Source organism: Mustelus asterias, chromosome 4 (genome assembly GCF_964213995.1).
Source record: "Mustelus asterias chromosome 4, sMusAst1.hap1.1, whole genome shotgun sequence".
Classification (NCBI taxonomy): domain Eukaryota; kingdom Metazoa; phylum Chordata; class Chondrichthyes; order Carcharhiniformes; family Triakidae; genus Mustelus; species Mustelus asterias.
The window spans coordinates 25,009,866-25,031,810 of NC_135804.1; the positions used below are offsets into that span (position 1 = coordinate 25,009,866).

General features: G+C 38.9%; 1 protein-coding gene across 2 annotated transcripts in view; it reads left to right on the plus strand.

Annotated features, from left to right (window-relative positions):
• Window positions 1-21,945, plus strand: part of nfat5b (nuclear factor of activated T cells 5b) — a 171,234-nt gene that overhangs the window by 68,514 nt on the left and 80,775 nt on the right. For both annotated transcript variants that reach the window (XM_078210660.1, XM_078210661.1), the window contains exons 2-4: window positions 3,104-3,226; window positions 13,079-13,622; window positions 20,904-21,093. In XM_078210660.1, coding sequence (XP_078066786.1) covers window positions 3,104-3,226; window positions 13,079-13,622; window positions 20,904-21,093 — 857 coding nt within the window. The remainder of the gene's footprint in view (window positions 1-3,103; window positions 3,227-13,078; window positions 13,623-20,903; window positions 21,094-21,945) is intronic.

A 21,945-nucleotide genomic window follows, 5' to 3' on the forward strand; every position in this document is an offset into this window, starting at 1 on the left:
TATACATAGGTTGTGAGTGGACAAAGATCTGGAAAATGGACTGTCATGTGGGCAAGTGTGAAATTGTCCATTTTGGCAAGAAGAATGAAAGAGAAGCATATTCTCTAAATGATGAGAGTTTGCAGAGTTCTTGAGATGCAGAGGGATCTGTGTGTTCCAGTGAATGAATTGCAAAAGACTAGTATGCAGGTCCAGCGAGTTACTACGAAAGCTATATAAGGTTGTTGTTTGTTATGAGGAGGATTGAATGCAAAAATAAAGAGGTTATGCTTCAGGTGTGCAGGATGCTGGTGAGACCATATCTGGAGTGCTGCATGCAATATTTGTTTCCTTACTTAAAGAAGGCAGTAAGTAAATGCATTAGAAACAATTCCAAGAAGGTTTACTGGACTAATACCAGGAATGAGCGGGTTGTCTTTGAAGAAAGGTTGGACAGGCTAGGCTTGTATCGGCTGGAGTTTATAAGAATAAGAGGCAACTTGATTGAAACACAAGATCCTAGCGGATCTTGACAGGGTGGATGTGGGGAGGATGTTTCCTCTTCAGGGAGATTCTGGGAATGAGTTCAGTGTTTTAAAAATAAAGAATGAAGACAACTTTTTTTTCTCTGCAGATAGTGATTCTTTGGAACTTGCTCATCAAAAGGCAGTCGAAGCAGAATCCTTGAATATTTTTAAGGCAAAGCTTGACAGATACTTTATAAACAAGGGGGTGAAAAGCTATCAGGGGTGAGCAAGAGGTTATAATCAGATTAGCCATGAGTTTATTGAATGGTGGAGCAGACTTGAGGGGTCAAGTGGCCGACCCCCGCTCCTAATTTGTATGTTTGTACATGAGTTTATGGTGCAATATCATTAATCTACACATACACAGACTATGCAGAGTAGCTAGCATTGTTTAGAAGCAAAGCCAGAGAAACCTCCATTACATATTGAGCTCGGTTTTGCAGGGTTCTGTATCCCCCACACCAACTGACTTAAAAGTTCATAGGGAGCCTGCCCACTAAAAGGCCGGCTGTCCTGCAGCCATTTTGCACTGGAGGCAGCGCTAATTGTCTAAGGTCAAGATTTCCACTGCCATCTGAGGAGAAAGTCCTATGCTAGAGAACTTCCAGCGCTGGGTCCCTGGTCCTGGACCTCTCCCTGCAGTAGGTAAAACCATGCCAGAACAAAGTACTTAAGTGGTCACTTGATGGCCCTAATAGGCCCATGGATAGGTGGGCTGCATGATGCCTACCCCAGCCGTTTAGACTTCCCAGGCACTTGCCACATTGGTCTGTGTATCATGACTTCTACAGCGTCCTGACACGTTTTTCCAGTCATACGCATGGTCTCTGACAATCTGGAGATCAGAAGATTTGACTCTCTCTCACTGGAAGAAGAAGGTGGAGCCCTGAATCCTGGTAGCTACATAAGTTAAGGTATCATTGCTTCTTGCCATTTCCTAACCTGCACTACTTACAGGTTTGTAATTTTAAGTTACTGCAGATATAAATTGTCCTAATGACACTCGTGTGGTTACTAAAAATTCTATTTCACTTGGAGGCAGAACACTGAGTTAACTAAGTGGAAAAGGAATTGAAAAGACTTGCAACTATATTGTACCTGTCATGACCTCAGGATGCCCTAAAACACTTTACATTCAGCACCTCTAAACTGTTGTAATGTAGAGAAGCTCAACAAACAATTTGTGCATAAAAGTCATACAAATGGGGAAGAGATGATCAAGCAATATATTTTTTAGTTAGGTTTGTTGAGGAATAAATATTTGCCAGTGTACTGGCAGAACTCTCCTGCTATTTTTCAAAATAGTCTGATAGGATTGCTTCCGTCCACCTGAAGGGGTAAATGGGGTATTTCTGATAGCGCAGCACTCACTTTATATTGCAGTGATTCACTTGGATTCTGTGCTGCAGTCTCTGGAGTTTGACTGGAATCCATGAATTTCTTACTCTGAAGTGAGTGCTACCACTGACCCAAGGCATTTGATTAAATAATGGCTAACTGCCTGATGAATAATACCCGTTGCTCCTATTTGTTAGGGAATAATCTTTCCGATGCATGGTCTGCAAGCAGAACATAGATTTTTCGTGTCACGATGTCAAATATAGACTTTAGTGCCCTAATGTGAAATGCATATTGTAAGTTCATAAAGCAATTAATATATTGGGCTATAAGTGCTCCTTGCAGTTGGCAGGATGGTCTTAATCTTTGTTGAAGCTCTTAACTTGCTTTGTTCAAAGATACTCTGAGAGGTTGATTCATGGTATGTGAAATAAAATGAATGAAAAGGTTGACATGTGATTTTGATGCTGGGTACCAAGAATATTATTACATAACATATCAAAATGTTCTCCCAGTATTTTCTATCAGTAATATCCCTCAGTGTGCTGAACACGAAAGTTAACCAGATGTAAATACTTTTTAAAAAACTGATAGATCTCACCAACACTCATACTGACTCATTTTACAACAAAATGAGGGCTCTTTATTATAATGAAGAAAGCTGCATGTTGAAGCACTAATTTGCAGTGACATAGTGAGTTACAGTAGGAGAAACTGAGATGAGTTGACGAGTTAGCTCAAAACATTTTTGTACACCTTCTATGCTTCTGCCAATCTTGTTTTGACATTGCTTATTTTTTTGCTCCGTCATTTTTTTTGCATATTCTATGCTATATTATTAACAGAATGAAAATAATTCTCTTAAAGTATGTTGAAAAAGATAGTTGTAACATTCTTACTATAGAATAACAGTTATATGACAAATGAATTTAATGTGTGAATATGATTTAAGCAGTCAATGAAAACATTGTGTGTACTGTGTTCAACTTAAAAATGATTTATCATGTTACAGCTAAAAAGATAATCCATGCAAAATCTTGAAACGTAGAATACTTGTTACGCAACACAGGTAGTCAAGCTATCTTTGTGTGCTAATGAAAAATAGTTTGTCATATAAATTTATAAACCCATAACCACTGTGTTTTGGATTTTTCATTACATGGGTATCATGTGCATTCCTGCTATTGTAGTTATTACATTTAGTTGTGAAGACTGGAAAAATGTTAAGATTTTCAACTAACTTGTTTTTTTATTTGTAGAATCTGTGTATGACCTACTGCCAAAGGAACTGCAGCTTCCAACAAGTGGGACAAGTATTGCATCAATGAGCCAGAAAAGTGGTGGTGAGGCAACATCTCCTTCTTCAGCTGCAGTTGCTCCTGGTATGCAGTTCCATTTAGTTTCTCTCCTTTTCTTTTTTAATTCCGATATGATTGCTGGCAATTATGTGCACTGCTGGCAATAGTACAAGGCACAGCTGAACTGCTCTAATTTTCAGAGAATCACACAATGTAATCAGTGAATGTTCTAATCAGCCACATTATCTGTGTGGGAAAAAAGGAGTGTGGATATAGCGTGCTGGAAGTATAGCCAGGTACAGCATTAAATTACATTGGTCCCTAAAACGTGCAACTTTTTCAATGAGCACTTATTGTGCAATATATATTTTTTGAACTTGCAAATCTTGTTTTACATAGTATAGCTGTTTTAAAACTTAATTTGAATTAACAATTAATATTGCACCAAAAATATCCTTCAACTATTTAATGGTAGAATTCATTATTTATAGGTATTATTGACGTACTCTTGGGAAATATCTTTGCATTGCATATTGGCTGTTTCTGTCCTATATTTAATCCACCTTGCTACAGAACCATCAATTCACAATTTTCAAAACAAATTGTTTTCTTTATATTTCTGGTACTAAACCCTAATCCATATTTTCAATTTGTAAGTCTGTCCTTTGTTAAGTCTGAATTTTGAAGCTAATCTGTCAACTAACTTAATTTATTTTCCCCTCAAGTTACAGTAGTTTTTGATAAACTATTTAAAGCTAATATTAAGCAACATATATTCATCAGTGCTGAATGAACTACTAATTTGTAAGGGAATATGATATTGCTAGCAAATGAGCAGCAATCTCTAACCATTTTATTGTTTCCCCTCCCTCGCAATATTTTCCTTTCCTCTCATCCTCTTTACCTTTGGCAGCATACCTTTTGCTAAATCACCCAATTTTTTAATTCTGCTTTATCTTCCAGTTTTTTTGTCTGTCTCTTTCTGAAACTATTTTACCGTCCCATCCATCAGGGGAATTGTAGCAGGCGGGACATGGGACACCACGCACAGGTCCGTTGACCTCGGGCGGGATTTTCTTACCTTGGGGAGAGCGCGGCCGGAAAATCCCGCTCCATATTTCAGTGTGTTACTCTCTTTTATCTCTCCTCCATCTCCTTTCTGTAAGTCATCCACAGTATGCCTCTCAAAATTTCCCCTCTTGTCTTTTTCCCTCCTTTTGTCTTCCATACCTCTTTCCCTATTTCACTACATCCTACTGCATATTTCTTCTTTTCCTATCATTGTCCTTGGCGACATGACAGCAGAACTTTGATCCTAAAGTGCCAGCAGGAATTGTTGTGTTTTTCCCATGGTACAGTTCATAGATCCTCTCTCAATCATTGATGCATTTGGAGAAACTTTTTATTACAAAGCAGGAAAAAACAGGTTAGCAAAAATAGGTGTCCACACTGGTCTGATGCCTCCTACTTTGAATCCCTCCAAAGAATCTTGTAACAACAAGCAAACAGTATCAATGTTTTTTTCACTATCCTGCTGTAACATTTTCAAATTAGTGGAAAATTCTTAGGGAGGAAGGTGACACTAGAAGGAAGCAGATGGCTCAAGCTGGCATGCAAAGGCAGGGTGAAAGTCCCAGAGAGGGATTTCAAGAGACAATGGTCGGGCAGGACGTAGGATTGGGCTGTTTTCTTGGAAGTAGGGAAAGGTTGTGTGTTCAGGCAAATTTGGGGCAGTTTGCAAGGTCTGGGATCGCTTGAAGGTGAACAGGAACCACTTTTGGCAATGGACTAAGAGACAGTCTATAATTAGTCAGTTGATTATCTGCTGCTTTTGGACACTTTGATATTGAAATTTTAATTTTCCCACAAATTCTTGACTGAACAGCTATCACAAAAGTGGTTTCGACTTCATATTGGTGCAAACTGTTTAATGTAATTTGAGAGCAAACTCACTTGAGGCAAAACTGAGCAACATTTCATTTCACAAAGCACAGGGCTTGTAAATACTTCCATTGGAACTTGACATCGATTCAACAAGTTCACATAGCACTATTATGACACTTCATTTAGTTTTCCACCACTAGATGCTGCAAATGATGCATGGAAATTTTAGGGAAGCAATATGTATCTTATACACTGCCAGTGTTACTCTTATTTGAAGAGAAATAAATCTTCAAAGTTAGCCGTTGGGTGTTGAGATTTTTGTATTCGGAGGTTTGAGAACAAATGTTCATTTTGTAAGAATCCTGAAATTTAAGATATTCTACAATTGAGACGTAAAGTAAGGAAGAACGATAGCCTTTATGTTCAAATTTATTTTCTCTTTGCTATTTTTAGTGAAAAAGTAGACTCAAAGCGACCTTTCTACTAAAAATAGTGAATGGAGAGAAAAATATCTCAATATCGATTTGCAACCACTTTTTTTTATTTCCTTGCTTGAAAATCTTTAATCAGAACAGGCACTCAATTTGTTTGTTAACCTTAGCTTCCAAGGTTATCTCAATTCTAGTTGGTATTATTCACAAGCTTTAGTATGAAAAATAATCTGTCCACCTCTAATCACTTTATTTTGTTTGCTTCCATATCAGTTTGTTTTCCTTCCATGTTTGATTTGCGATGATATAACTATTTAATGATTTTCTTTCTTGCAGATCTATAGTTGCAAAATTACATTTAATCTTTATATTTAATAAGAGGCACCTATGTTTTTTTAAATGACAGACTTCTTAATGGCATAAATTATAATTAAATCTAAGTTTTCTTTCAGAGGGAATCAACTTGTAATGTTTAAATGGAAAGTGAGTGGCAGAGTATGGATATATGTGGTTCAGAGAGAGAAAGAGGAAGTGATAAGTAAAGTCTGATTGGGGTCAGAGTATGGTGCTGATCAGGAAGCTTAGTTAAGGACAGTGGAACGTTTTGAGAGAAATGATGGAAAGGTGGCTGGGTTGGTTCAGTTGAGTACGTTTGGCCATTAAATGTTACGGTAGGGTGCACCTGTGGTCAGGTGTTCAGGAGGACTGGGTTATGTTACACAATATATGGCAGCCTTGGAAGTCATGGTAGCCCGTGGCAGTGATGAGCAATGTTGCTGAAGTGACCGAAAGATTTTGATTTTGTTTCTGAGTTACTGACCATTTTTATCTCAATTATAATTGCTCAGAGGTGTTCAGGATCTTATGAGATAAATGCACTCTGTCAATAAAGACCAAGTGGTATCGGGTTTATTTCCTTATTTGATTAATTGTCATGAGGGAAAAACAGTGCCTTTGATTTGGATGGAAAATCAGTCCTGGTGACTATTTGGTGAATCTTTTTTCAAAGCGCGCATCAATTGATGTTGGAAAGTACTGGATCAGACTTTGCTATGGTGCACTCCATTGACACATAGGCTGCTGGGACTGGGTAAACTATACCGCAGTAAGTGAACGATCCATGAGAGAGAAGAAAATTGGAAGAAATACACACAGTGGTGTAGAAAACCTGCAGTATAGCCTCCTCCTAATTCAGAGTTTGTCCTCATTCAAATAATTATATAATTCATTATTTTAGTGTGATAGTCCCATTTTTGCTGTGTTACCAACATTTATTTAATTCGGATTATTGGTTAATTTAACTTTGGACAAGGGAAAACTGATTTTGAATTATATTTTCATTATTCATCGTTGAATTTGTATCGACCAAAAAATGCTTTGTTTCATTTCAAAATGAATCCTGTTAAAACCGTGTAATAAAATTACTTAATTCCCTGAAGGGCAGGGTCAGGCTTCTGAAAAGATTGAGTTGTTGCCAAGTAATGTTGCTTGTATGTTCTTTTCTGTGGTACAAAGACTGCTTCCATGTATGGTACTGTCATATTGCCATTTTATTCTTTGCTTCATTATCAGCATGGCCACCTTCTCAAATTAATGCATTTGGTACATATTCTGCAATATCATTATATTCCAACCTATACGTGAACTTGGGAATCCAGCAATAGAAAATACAAAAGTAAAACACTGTGCAGGCTAGAAATCGGAATGAAAACAGATAATGTTAGGAAATACTCAGCAAATTAGGTCATATCTGTGGAGAAAGAAACAGATTTAATGGTTCAAGTCAATGACATTTCAGAACTGGAAAAAGTTAGAGTTGTTTATAATCACAAGCTTTAAGCAAGTACGAAGACCAGGAACAGTTGTGGGGGGGGGGGGGGAAGAACAAAAGGGACGGTCTGTTATAGGGTGGAACATGAGAGAGATTAAATGGTTGAAGGGATGACAGTGCAAGGCAAAACAAGGTGGTCATGGGACAAGTAGTGGAACAAAAGATAGTTGAGATGAGTTGTAAATGAGAACGGCAGAATCACCTCCTTCAGCTGTCTGAGAAAATGGAGACAGAGGTTATGATCTGAAATTAATAGGGAGCGATTCTCCCAGCCCGTTGTGCTGCTTGAGCAGTACACCGGGCTGGGAGACGTCAGCAGAGGCTGTTTTGCAGGCTTCCTGCTGGGCATCACGGCCTCCGCGGCTAAGATTTCCAGAGTAATCGTCTCCGCACCGGAAATCGATGCGGAGCTGAATACCATATGGAAATTGGGATTTCCATTTCGTTCATGGACCTGGGACTGAAGTCTCCGGGCCTGCTTGCGTGTCGCCCCGCTAGGAGTGGTTCACACCAGCGGGGTTTTCAACAGGCAGCCCAACCCTGCTGGAGTGAAGAGAGGCCATTGAGGCCCTCCAGGAGGTTGGGGTAAGAGGGGGTGCCCCTTGGGCTTGCCCGGAGAGGTCTGGGAGGTCTCAATCAGATTGGGGTGTCGGTAGGCCAGCGATGGGGCATTGCGGAGCTGGCCGCGATTGGGAAGCCGGCAATGTGTGGCCACTGCACAGATCTATCAGCGTGGATATCGGCGCATGCGCAGTGGCCCACTCAGCTCTATGCTACCAGCTTCTCTGACGGGAATAGGCCCCGCCCATAGATTTTCAGAGGGAATCCCACTAGGGCACTCTGATGCACAGTATGTCGGAGATTCGCTCTGGAAATCGCGCTGAAAAAACCAGCAAGAGTTACTCCTGTTTTCCTGCAAATTGGGGGTATCGAATGTTTTTGGGAGAATTCGGCCATGATGTCCATCTTCGGTCCAGAAGGCTGTAAAAGTAGCTGATCGAAGATGCGATGCTTTTCTTCAAGTTTACATTGAGGTTCATTGGAAAAGTGTAGGACACCAAAGAGTAGGGCAAAGAATGAAAATGACAGGCAGCTAGAAGCTTGGGAACAAGCTGGTGGATTGAACAAAGCTGGCAACTAATTGGTGTTTGATTTCCCAATTTAGAGGAGACCACATCATCAGCAGTACATATAGTATACTAATTTAAAAGTAGTACAATTAAACTCTAGGTTTATCTGGAAGGAGTGTTTAGAACCTTGGACAGTGGGAAGGGAGGAGGTAAAAGGACATCTCGTTGTGTTGCTGTGAGAAGACAGAGTGTCACAAAAAATTCCTTAGCATCACAGCAGAGATGGATCCTTTAGAATGTTGGAAGGGGATGGGTGTTTAATGATGGCATCGTTAGGTAGATGGTAGAAATGGCGAAGGATGATGTGGAATATGGAGAAGAAACAGTACAGTTGGCTAAAGGGAATTTAACAATTTTAGGAACATGTGAATTTTGCTAATTTAAAAAAATATTGTTGACCAATAGTACCTATGCTTTTAATAAATGAGGGAATTGCATTCCCAAGTTTCTGATTCCTTTTGAAATTAAACTGTTTTTTCTAATTCTTTATTTTAAAACTAATAGTGGAATCCAGTTAACTTAGTGGTTTTGAAAAAAGGCAGTGGTTAACTTTGTGAAATATGAGGCAATAATACAATTTAGTGTTCAGAAACTATCATAAAACACGCCATGCTCTAGTTGTTTATCTGTTGTCCTTAAGTTGATTATTGTTTTAAATTCACTGAAAACTGTTTGTTTTGGTTATGAAAACAATTCTAGTTCAGCTGTTAAGCCTAGTGTCTAGTGTGGAACTGAGCCATTCAGACAAGGAATTGAAAATTAAGTGAGTACACATAAATTGGGAGAAAACCTATGATTTCTCACCATCACCCTTCAGTATAATAGTGTCAATCTGGTGAAGATACAACACCGGGCTACTTGCATGCCAAGCAGCAAGTGATAGACAGAGTTAAGTGATCCCACAACCAATAGATCAGATTTAAGCTCTGCAGTCCAGCACATCAAACTGAGAATGGTGGTGGGCAATTAAATCACTCACTGGAGGGGGAGGCTCCACATATACCACCATTCTCAATGATGGGGGCGCCCAGCACATTTGTGCAAAAGATAAGGTTGAAGCACTCATAACAATCTTCAGCCAGAAGTGCTGAGTGAATGATCCCCAGCATCAAGATGCCAGTGTTCAGCCAATTCAATTCACTCCAAGTGAAACTAAGAAACAGCAGGCACTGGATACAGCAAAGGCTATGGGCCCTGACAGTAGTACTGAAGACGTGCTTCAGAACTTGCCGCACCCTTGGACAAGCTGTTTCAGTACAGCTACAATGCTGGCATCTACTCAGCAATTTGGAAAATTGTGCTGGTATGTCCTATACACAAAGCAGGACAAATGCAACCCTGCTAATTACCACCCCATAAGTTTACTTTCGATCATGAATGAAATGGTGGAAGAGGTAATCGACTGTGCAATCAAGTGGCACTTGTTTAACAATAACCTGTTCACTGACTGTCAGTTTGGCTTCCGCCAGGGTCATTCAGCACCTGACCTCATTACAGCCTTGTTTGAAAAATGGACAAAAGAACTGAATTCCAGAGGTGAGATGAAAGTGACTGCCCTTGATATTAAGGCTACATTTGACTGAGTGTGGCATCAAAGAGCCCTAGCAAAACTGGAATAAATGTGAATCAGGAGGAAAACTCCACCCCCTCTCTCTCCGCGCCCCCCCCCCCCCCCCCCAACGTTGGAATTATACCTAGCACAAATGAAGTGGTTGTGGTGGTTGGAGGTCAATTATCTCAGTTCCAGAACATCACTGCAGGAGTTCCTTAGGGTAGTGTCCTCAGCCCAACCACTTTCAGCTGCTTCATCAATGACCTTCCTTACATCATAAGGTCAGAAGTGGGGATGTTTGCTGATGATTATTCAATGTTCAGCACCATTCGCGACCACTCCAAAGTCCATGTCCAAATGCAACAAGAGCTGGACAATATCCAAGCTTGGGCTGACAAGTGGTTAGTAGCATTCATGACAACCAAGTTCCAGGCAATGACTGCAAGCACCTTTTGACGTTCAACAGCATTACCATCATTGCATCCCTCACATGCAACATTGTGGGGGTTACTGATGACCAGAAACTGAACTGGACCTGTCTGTGGTGAGAAGATCAGGTCAGATGCTGGGAATTCTCTGGCAAATAACTCCTCTTCTGACTCCTAAAGCCTGTCCACCATCTCAAAGGCACAGGTCAGGAGTGCGATGGAATATTCTCTTAGCCTGGATGAGTGCAATTCCAACAACACTCAAAGTGTGACATCATTCAGGAGAAAGCACCTTCTTGATTGGCATCCCTTCCACAAGCATTCACGCCCTTCCCCACTGATATATAGTAGCAGAAATGTGTACCATCTACAAGATGCACTGGAGGAACTTGCCAAGGCTCCTTTGACACCACCTTCCAAACTCATAACTACTACCACCTAGAAAGACAAGAGCAGCAGATACCTGGGAAGACCACCAGTTGAAGGTTCCCACCAGCAATGAATCGGCATGCCTTTTGAACTGAGGGGAAACTGGAGCATCCGGAGGAAACCCACGCTGACACGGGGAGAACGTGCAGACTCCGCACAGACAGCTACCCAAGCCGGGAGTCGAACCCAGGTTCCTGGCGCTGTGAGGCAATAGTGCTCATACATCGCCATTCCTTCACTGCAGCTGTGTCAAAATGCTGGAACCAACATTCCCCCCCCCCCCCCCCCCACTCACAGCACTGTGGCTGTACCTGCACCACATGAACTGCAGTGGTTCAAAAAGGTAGCTCCTCACCATCTTTGCGAGGGTGATTAGGGACGGAAAATGAATGTTGGCCTAGCCTGCAAAGCCCACATAGTTGAATGAATTTAAAAATGTCTTCCAACTTGTACGGGCTTACAAGTGAAGAATGACCATTTTAGTGAGGTACCAGCAGAAGGCCATTTATTTTTCTTATCATTATGGTACCATTGGCATTTTGTAATGCTGGTGGTGTTGAACTTTTAGTTTAGAGCTCGCTGTGTGTTTTTTTTTTGCTGTAACAGTCCACTTAAGAATATTTCATTGGCATTCCAGTACCACTCGTGTGGTAATTAAGTATTGCAAAAATCTTTTGTCAGGGTGTATTCCATTGTTTTAAATTGTGAGCTTTGCTTATTTGACTTCTAGAGCTAATGTATGTTTTGATTACATTATATTGTGATTATGTTGTTTGTGCTGGGAACAATGTGCATTTTAGGGTTGAAGCATATTGTTCAGTTGGAAAGATGCCTTCTAGTGATCCTTTTGATTTGGAGTTCCTGGCATGATTATGAATGGCTTTCTTTTCACTGTCTTACTCACCCTTCTGTGTTTAACTATTAACTCCTGGGAGCACCGAGTGGCTTTCTAAGCACTGGCCTTAGAAATTGCTTAGCATTTCACCAGCTGCTGTTAGATGTTGAAAATCACTTGTTAGAATTGGATACATCCGGTAGATGCTTCAAATACATGAAGGCTGCACCCTGCTGCATTTGGGGAATGCAACTTCTGGTAGTTATCAGTGAGAGTTTCTATCCTGTTTGGTGAGAGGAGGTTCTTGTTTTCTAGTTTTCAACTTCATCAAGGCGTTCGTGCTTCGAGAAGAACAGGGGAAACAAACTGGCAAAAAGAGGAAAAGTTTAGAAAATGAACTATACTTACAGCAAGGCATTTAACATTCTTATTTAAGAAAGTGGCTGACAATAATGCATTTGTTAAACAAATGCAGAAGATTGAAAATGGTGTTGTACCAAGAGGGAACTTTTAAGATTATATGTGAAAAATATATAATTTGATGTCATTATTAACATTATAAGGAAACTAAGACATTTTGTCAGGTTTTAATATTTTCAGTATTTGTTGAAAGTCTAGCATTTGAGGAGACTGGGATAGGGCAAGAACAAATTTGGTGTCACAGTTTCATGCATCTAACGTCGTTTTAGATATTGTGCTGTTAACAAAAAAATATTCATTATCTGTTGAATGCAATGTATCTAAGGATCTCTCACTTTGTGTTGGCAACCGTCTTATCCACACTGCACCTATTTCCGATGAAATAAAGACTTTGATTGCCTTCCTTTTTATTTATACATAATCACATGTTCATTTGGCCTTTTTTACCTCTGCTGTGCCAAATACATAGATGAAGAGTATAGAGTGTATCAAAGGATTTTTTTTTCTTTTTCCCAGAGAACAATATCTTAAAGGTGAGAAATGCATGCAACACTGGTCCCATTTTATTTTTCCAAATACACATTCATTAGATTAATAATTATACATATTTTTGTAATTACTTTGAAGAATAGATAGTAATGCTTTTAGATCTAGCTTAATTATTTTGTTCATTCTAGTTCCAGGAATTGTTTGTCAAGCAGGGTGTCTCTGCAACATTTCTTTGCCTTGTAGGTCAGAAGATTATTATTTGTTATTTGACTATGAGCAACCCCAATTGAAATATAACGTATGGAAGTTTTCTTTTATCGTGATTGGTATCTTAGAAAGTATTATACCCTCTCTCCCAGTTTAAATTTCCAATGTTAATTGATAACTATTCACTTTATAAATTGTTGAGTTAAAGCTTTGTGAACAATTAAACAGAACACAATTGGACAATGCTAGCTAACTCACGTTGAAATGTGTGTATTTACATTTGGATTGTACATACCACAGATGTCTCCTCCAGCGGTGGTCAAAGCAGCACCTTCACCCCATCTTCCAATCCTAGCATGCATTCTACCTCAATAACTGACAACACATCTATGCAAGTAGATAGCTGCACTCCAGAACAGGGGGTAAGTGGCCATGGGGTAAGTGAATTACTGAGCTATGAAAATCAGTTAAGTAATGCCCCACAGCTGCAGAGCACGCCCAAAAGGAGGACTGTCCTCAACATCTCTCCACCACCTGAAGATTTGCTCGACGACAGCAGGATGTCTTGTCAAGATGATGCAGGTGACTCGGAACAGAGCAGCAATATTTGGATGGATGAATCAGGCTCTAACTTCAGCATTATGAGTTCCAGTTCTTACAATGATAACACAACAGTGCCACGGAAATCACGGAAACGTTCGCCTAAACAACGACCAGGCTTTGTGCGTGTGGATGATGAAGAGTCGAATATGGATGTCTTTGATGCAGACAGTGCAAAAGGACCCCATTATGTACTTTCTCAACTCATCTCAGAAGGCAAAAACAGCTCAAAGGGGAGCAATGGGTTGGTATAGCTTTTTTAAACATTTTATTAAGCTTTTAAGGTAGTATTTGGATAAACCCACACAGAATATAACTGAAATGTATACTTTTTCTTTTAAAAATCAGAGGGATCATCTGGTACAGACATTTTTCTTTTCTATCTCATCTATTATATCGTCTATATTCACGAACAACAACATGCCCTCTTAAAGATAGAGACTAAAATTAATCAGATAATTAAAAGAATAACATTGAGAGGATTTTCATCTGCATAATGGAAGCTCCCTAATGTAACAAATATTCGCAAGATTTTTATAAATTGATTCCCGACAACAAATGTTCGCCTTATACCTCATACAATTCTACTAACTATAAGGAATTTCTCCTTGCATGATTGTGCCTCCTATTAGCTAGAGATACACACGTTTCTGTTAATGCAAATGTTATCTTCATAAATGTTGGGACAGCACCGCGGCACAGTGGCTAGCACTGCTGCCTCACAGTGCCAGGGACACGGTTCGATTCCTGGCTTGGGTCACTGTCTGTGCAGAGTCTGCATGTTCTCCCCATGTCTGCATGGGTTTCCACTGGGTGCTCCAGTTTCCTCCCACAGTCCGAAAGACGTGCTGGTTAGATGCATTGGCCACACTAAATTCGCCCTCAGTGTATCCGAATAGGCGCCGGAGTAAGGCGATAAGGGAATTCTCACAGTAACTTCACAGCAGTGTTAATGTAAGCCTACTTGTGACACTAATAAATGAACTTAAACTTAAAATGTTCTTAGATTAAGAATTTTTCCACCTCCCCCCACCCCTTCCCCAGTCTTCCCCTGAAGATGGCAACATGTCATTGGGTTTGTTTTCATGAGAACTAGCAGCCCTATGGTACTTCATTGAAGCCAGCATTCTTAAAGTGAGACCCTAGATAGCATCAGCAGGCTGTTTGATTGTCTGATGGTGGGGGGGGGATATCATAGCTGAGTCCAATTCTTCCTTGCCCTATGTCCACAATGCACCTTTTGCAACAGAAATCACTGAATAACATCCAGCAAATGAAACCCTGGCTAATTTTCACAGTTACTTACTTATTTCCTTTCTCTACCTTAGGCCAACTGTGCACTCTTACTGCTGCCAAGCTACTGATCTCAGATCATCTATCTCAGTAAAAACTAATGATCAATTTGTGGATTCCCCTGGCCTGTCTGGTTGAGTGCATTTAGTTACAGAGTAGGGTGTAAAGATTTTCGTCTAGCGTTAATTTTGAGTATTCATTGAAAACTATCTATCGTGGAGGTAAATTTTAGTTTTATAGATAGACTAAGGAATTGATTTGACAGTTGATTGCATAGTCGTATGTTTTCACATCCATAAAATTAGTGGTGCTATTATCTGGAGGTAAACAGTCTGGTATAATTTGGTCATTTACAATTCCTGGTGATGAACTTAACTGAATTTTAGTTGCACTTCAAAAATAGATCTGCTGAATTAAAGAGAAAGTGCCTCCATTATCATGGTATTTGAGTTTTATGTTCCGTATTTAGATTTTGTTGAAATTGCACTCTGTATTTGTCAAATAACCTATGTTGAGAGACATTAAAATAGCTTGGCAGTCCCGGATATATCTTCCAGGATGTATACCAGACTTAAAATACAAGATCTGCAAAGTTGGGTCCACATCTAAAGGTGATTGCTTAATTTTAATGCATTGTGTTGACATATAAAAAGATACTATATGAAAAGAACAGGGTGAAAAGACCATAGCACCTAATTCTAATGCAATTAGACAGTGCAACTCCATTTAATCATCCACCCCAATTATTAATAATAAATTCTGGGGAAAGGCAAACAAAAGGAGGAAAAACATGCCATTGCAGCAAAATCTTCCAAAGTACTTAAATTTCTCCCCAACTTCCTAAGGCAATCAAGTAAACTTCAGGAGACATTGGTTAATTATGATGCATCACTAGTTGCACTTGGTTAACCTACTTAGTATGTACTCCCCAATATATCCAGTTGTCCTGAAGAACATAGGACTAATTAAGACTAGAAAAAATCATTTTCATTCATTGAGCCAGTAGCAAAGCTTACAGACCTCGCTTTTCTTCTCTGAAAAATTTTATTCATCATTGAAATTGAGTATTTTCCATTCCTGCTGCATTTTAAGAGTTGGCTATTCAATACATTCATCACAAGCTCTATGCATAAATTTTATCTCATCTGTTTGTTATCTTTTCTGATCTAAGCTTAAATAGCCCTTGTTCTCACGGTAGCCTTCTATCTTATAAGATTATGGTTTGTGCCTCAATGATCCTTGTCCCAGGGTTTGGAGACCGGTTAGCTTAGATAGCTGGTTTGTGATGCGACACTTAGAGTAGATTCAATTCCCATACCGGCTGTGGTCATTCATGAAGGTCTACCTTCTCAACCTTGCCCCTTGTCTGAGGTATGGTGATCCTCAGGTTAAAATCACCACCAGTCAGCTCTCCCTTAAAAGAGAGACTGTGGCCATTTTACCTTTTTATTTGTTAATACCAACATGTTTCTGTAATTCAGTTCACCTTTTCAGATCTTAAATATTAAACAATATCATACCTAAGCCATGATTTTTATTGCCAATTTAAGTATCCAAGTATTCATAGCTTTCTCATCATGAAGGTACTTAAGTTAGTTCCCCTTCATTGTGCTACCTCCAAGGCAGGATATCCCCAATACTCAAAAGTTAGTCATAGAGGTTTACAGCATGGAAACAGGCCTTAGGCCCAACTTGTCTATTCCGCCCTTTTTTTAACCACTAAGCTAGTCCCAATTGCCTGCATTTGGCCCATATCCCTCTATACCCATCTTACCCATGTAACTGTTTAAATGCTTTTTAAAAGACAATTTTACCCGCCTCTACTACTACCTCTGGCAGCTTGTTCCAGATACTCACCACCCTCTGTGTGAAAAAATTGCCCCTCTGGACCCTTTTGTATCTCTCCCCTCTGACCTTAAACCTATGCCCTCGAGTTTTAGACTCCCTTACCTTTGGAAAAAGATGTTGACTATCTAGCTGACCTGCGCCACTCATTATTTTAGACTTTTATAATATCATCCCTAAGCTTTCTATGCTCCAGAGAAAGAAGTCCCAGTCTATCCAGCCTCTCCTTGTAACTCAAACCATCAAGTCCTGGTAGCATCCCAGTAAATCTTTTCTGCACTCTTTCTAGTTTAATAATATCCTTTCTATAATAGGGTGACCAGAACTGTACACAGTATTCCAAGTGTGGCCTTACTAATGTCTCGTACAACTTCAACAAGACATCCCAACTCCTGTATTCAATGTTCGAGATTCCGTTGCAATCCTAGATAACCTTCTTCACTGGGAGAGATCAATACTTTGTGTAAGCTAGTTAATATTTGCTTTGCTTTGTGCTTTATCTTCTGAACTTCATGTCCCAAAACTCCATTGTCTTTTGCAACAGTACTGCATATTTTCACTGGAACCCCAGATTCTTTTGCTGTGTCATAGTCTTTTTCCATTTATTTTGCATTCTCAACTTTTCCCTGCTTCATGAGCTTGATATTAAATAATGTCAATAATATAAAATTATCACTGCTTGATATTAAATAATATCCACTACTTCTTGGTTTACCACCCAATCCTGCCTAGATTCTCTGCAGCTGGTTCACTTGGTCATACAATTTATGACCGTCTCAATTTGGATGTTGAATTTTTGTAATTGTCCCTCCACATAATGAAGATGCACCTGTAACAACAAACTGATAGCTACAGTACTCATTTCCTGTTATTTGTTAATGCTGCATCTTTAAAAATGTCCCTTTACACCCTCTGACTCAGCGAGCTTGTTATCCTCAAGTTATCCATTTTCCAGCTATTTTGTGTTTCTCTACCTTGTAATCTTCTGTATAGTTGATATGGACAAGCACCTGGAGTAAGACCAGCTACTTCCTAACGATTCAGTTATTCTGGTAATTTACTTAACTTCATAGAACTATATATTTAATATTCCTGTCTTTTTTGTTTTATATGTTTGTGTTGACCAGATATATTTTCTTTTCTGCATCTGCAATAATGTAATTTGACCTTTAATAAGTTAGAAAATAACTGATAAATTTAAACTAAAAAAAGTAAGTCTGTTAATGTGAGTGCCATCAGTAAGAACTTCTGTGCTGGGTTTATAACTTGACGAAAGTGAAAAGTTTTAGTTTAATAATAGTACTGTAGTGAGTACATTGGTTGAATTTGCTCTGACCAGTTAAATCAAAATCCAAAGAGTAACCATGTAGGCTGAAAATAAATATAAACCTGAAATTCAATGTCCATAGGTAACAGATATCATTTGTGAAGTTAAAGGTTCTTCGATTATATTTATGATGATGGGAATTCCACTACAGAGATTGTCTGTAATTCATCGAAGTGCTAATGCAAACATTTTGGTCTTTGAAAAATCTACATAAAATAGTGACATGTTTTAGTCTTTGGTCTATCATAAAAGCCTTTTAAATGAGAACATATTGTTGAAACTTTTCCATTTGAATTCATACAATCCAGATTTTTCAAAACTTCTTTATTTAAATACAAGTTGTGATTCTTGAATTGGACAGCTTCTTGAATAAATTTGAATCCCAGTTTTAAAGGAGTGGCTATGGCAATATTGGAGAGTGAAAAATAAACTACTGGAAACATAGATTTTTCAGGCTAAATGATGATTCAAATTTGACAGGTAGGTCAAAGAGAGGTTGGAATCAACAAATAACTTTTATAATTAGAAAAGTGAGGATGTTTGGAACTTGCCATGTCATTTTAATTTCACTATTGCTTTGAAGTTATTAGAATAGATGGAGCTAACGACCATTTGCTAAGCAACAGTAGGTAACTTAAAAGTGCACTTTCTAATGAGATCCATAATTTTAATTTTAAGTTAAATTTTTTTGTTCCTTAATAGCAGATGCCATATTTTGCTATGGCATATAAAATGAGTTGAGTTTTCTTATTTGTATTTTAACATTTTTTTTGAAAGATCTTTTGTATATTTTTATTGTGTATCTTTCATTTATACTGCAGCTCTTTTGTGATTTCATAAATGTATAGAAATTGAGATATTTCCCTCTATCACCGAGAAAAATAATTGCACATAGTATTACCAGCTTAATAAGCATGGGGTGTATGTCACTTGTTGCCTTACCTTGAGGTCAGCATATGGGTTTCAGCTGTCCAATTAGTATGACGTTCCCACTGGGATGGGGACGAAAAATAAACTGAACAAAATTTACCAAGTAACTTCAGTTTTCTGCTATCTTTGGTCCTGTGTGCCATTTCCCAATGAAATAAACAAAGGGTTGAGCTTTCAGGAATTGTGGAGTTTAAAATAAGCTGGTCCCTAAAACACCTCTCCTGACTTGAATCACACAGAAATGCGAGTGGTGTATTATGGATGGCTAGTCTGCTACCGCTAATTTTGTGCACTTGTTAAAGTCTTGTAAATAATAACACTGGCTGAAATATGTTTTGAAGTCTTGGGCTTCAGATAATGTTATTTAATACTTGAACCTTACTGTTATCTGTACTATTATTACGTTGTCTGCAACCCATAATGTGTTATTGCCTCGTATACCATACTTAACACTTCAATCTTTTCAATTTTACGTCACATGCAGCATTACATTGGGCTGATTTACTTGATCTGACTGTGTACTAGATAGTAATTTTAGTCACCCTAAATTTGAGTATTATCCTATTTATGCTGCCGAAATGATTCCATGTTAAAGTCATATATGTTGTTGCAAATATAAATGACTGGATTCAAAATAATCTAACAATTGTCAATTGATTATTTGACTTTATAACTGTTTTGTAAATGGAACCATGAGTTTGAATTAATATCTTTTGCAGATATTAAGATAGTCATCCAAAATTATTAATGGAGCCTGCTGACTTGCATGATTCAAAATGGCAAGTTTTTCCACTTGCACATGAATAGACATTCACAATATCTGGTAACAATTTCTGCTGTGAAATTACCAAACAAGATGCACCCCATAAAATAAATCCTTTAGAATGGTATGAAACCAGGTAGTGTTTGATTGTGTAAATGGGATAGACAAAGTAAGTGCACACTACAGAATGATGAAATGCTTTCCAATCTTAAGTCAAGACAAGGGGCCGGATGATGAGATAAATTGGAAGATGAAACATCATTGATCCATTTGTATGAATTTCCTAGTGAATGGATCAGATTGGGATTGGAAGAGTTTGTGGAGCAGGTTGATTGTATGATGCAAGGGGGAGATAAGGCAGGAACCAAAATAACATTAAATTCAATTTCATTTTATAAAATTGATTTTTTTTCCCTGGAACTAGCGCACAGAAATATTTGGGTAAATCCATGTTCAACTATAGTTAAATTTCTGACCTAAAAGGCAGGTGGGGAAATGAATGCTCCCAGGCCTTAGACAAGGTGGAATTTTCCCAAAGAAATTCGAAGTGTCATGATAGGAGAAAATTGGAGACCTCTGCGCTGGTCTTTTCGGCAAGCTTTGCACTACAATCTTCTGGCACTCAGTCAATTTTTTTGACAACTGGGAGTTTTGCGCTAGAATGAGAGGGGTTGGTTGGGGGGAAGAGGGGATTGGCAGCGGGGGGCCCTACACATGTCCGTGATGCTGGCTCCCGAGTGCTCAGGTGCCATTCCTCATGGCGCCCCAATCTGCTGGTGAACCGAGTGACCTCCTCCCACCCTCTCCTCCCCCGCCCCTTCCTTTGGTGGCAGCATTATCACCCCCCCACACTCCCACCCACACCGATATGGGTTGCCAGTATCGGGGTCCTCCTGATGGGATCCTGGCAAACCCCCGACACCACCCCACCCCACATGCACTGTACCACACTAATCTGGCGCGACAAGATGGTAAGATCTCGCCAAATATCTCTTAGATGCTCAAGCATGAGACTTGCTCCATTGTCTTCCTCCCTGCAGCGTAAATGGAATCATAAGATCACTGAAGTGATATTGAATATTATCTCAACCTCTTCTCTATATTGCTGCATCACTAATTTGGTGGGTAAATCATGCAATATTTTGACAACATTGAAAATTTAGAGTCAATAACTATTTTATACTTTCTGCCCTAGAGGGACATAGCAACTGAAATCAGGTGAGGTATTTTAGGAAAATTAAATGAAAGATGAGAAGAAACACAGTTTAAAAGAGAATTATATCAATGAAGTATGGCAAATTAAATCAAAAGATGCATTACATATCACTAATGTAATTTCATTGATGAATATTTTTAACATCTCGCAGAACAACAGAACCACAGAAAACTTCTTTAAAAAAGGGTCCAGCACTAACTGGTCACTATCCTGGTAAAAGCGAAGGCAAAGAACTCAAGGTACTGGTTCAACCTGAGACACAGCACAGGGCACGATACTTGACAGAGGGTAGCCGTGGCTCTGTGAAAGACCGTACCCAACAAGGTTTTCCAACAGTAAAGGTAATTGTTTTCCTTGCTTTTGAAAAGAATTACAGTAAATAAGCAAAAACTTTCGGTTTAGAATAAGAGGTCATCATTTCAGAATTTGAGTTAGGCCACTTACAAAGAAAATTTAAAAAATTAACCATACCAAGTGGGGCTGCGAAACAGCCAAAGAGACAGTTTGAGGTGTCTGGAAAGAAAATCGATATTTTGATAGATTATTGAAATTAATGGAGAAAGTGAAAGGGAATTTAAATTGCTGTGATTTATGCTGCCTCCCAAACTTTCCACAAGTGTGTTTTGTTCAAGTTTACGGATGACATGAAGTTACAAGGTCCAATAAATGTGTGTACAGAAGAAAAAGGTTGCAGTTGAAAAATCTATAGCAGATGGAGTTCAAGTGGGAAACTGTCAAGTTGTCCTTTTAGATGAGAGAAAGACATATCAGAAATATTTTCTTCACACTCAGACCAGGAGCAAAAAGATTTACATGTTCATGTACACATCATTAAAGGTTAGTGCACAAATATCAAAAGTAATCACGAAATGGTAATTGAATGTTTATTTATTCAAGGGGTTGGAATGTGAAAGTGAAGGAATGATGCTTCATTTGAAATGGCGAGGCCTCATTTGGACTGTTTGTGTTGAGCTCAGGCATCGACTTTCAGGAACGATATGACCGGATGTACTGAGGGGGTAAAGCACATGTTCATCAGAAAAATATCAGGGTTAGAAGAGTTAAATTATGAGATTGCAGAAACCTGGTTTGTATTTTTTAAGTATAGAAGATTGAGAGCTGATCTAATCGAGATACTTAAAATGATAAAGAAATTTGAGAGGGTAGTTACAAAGCAACTGCTCTGTCTGGTG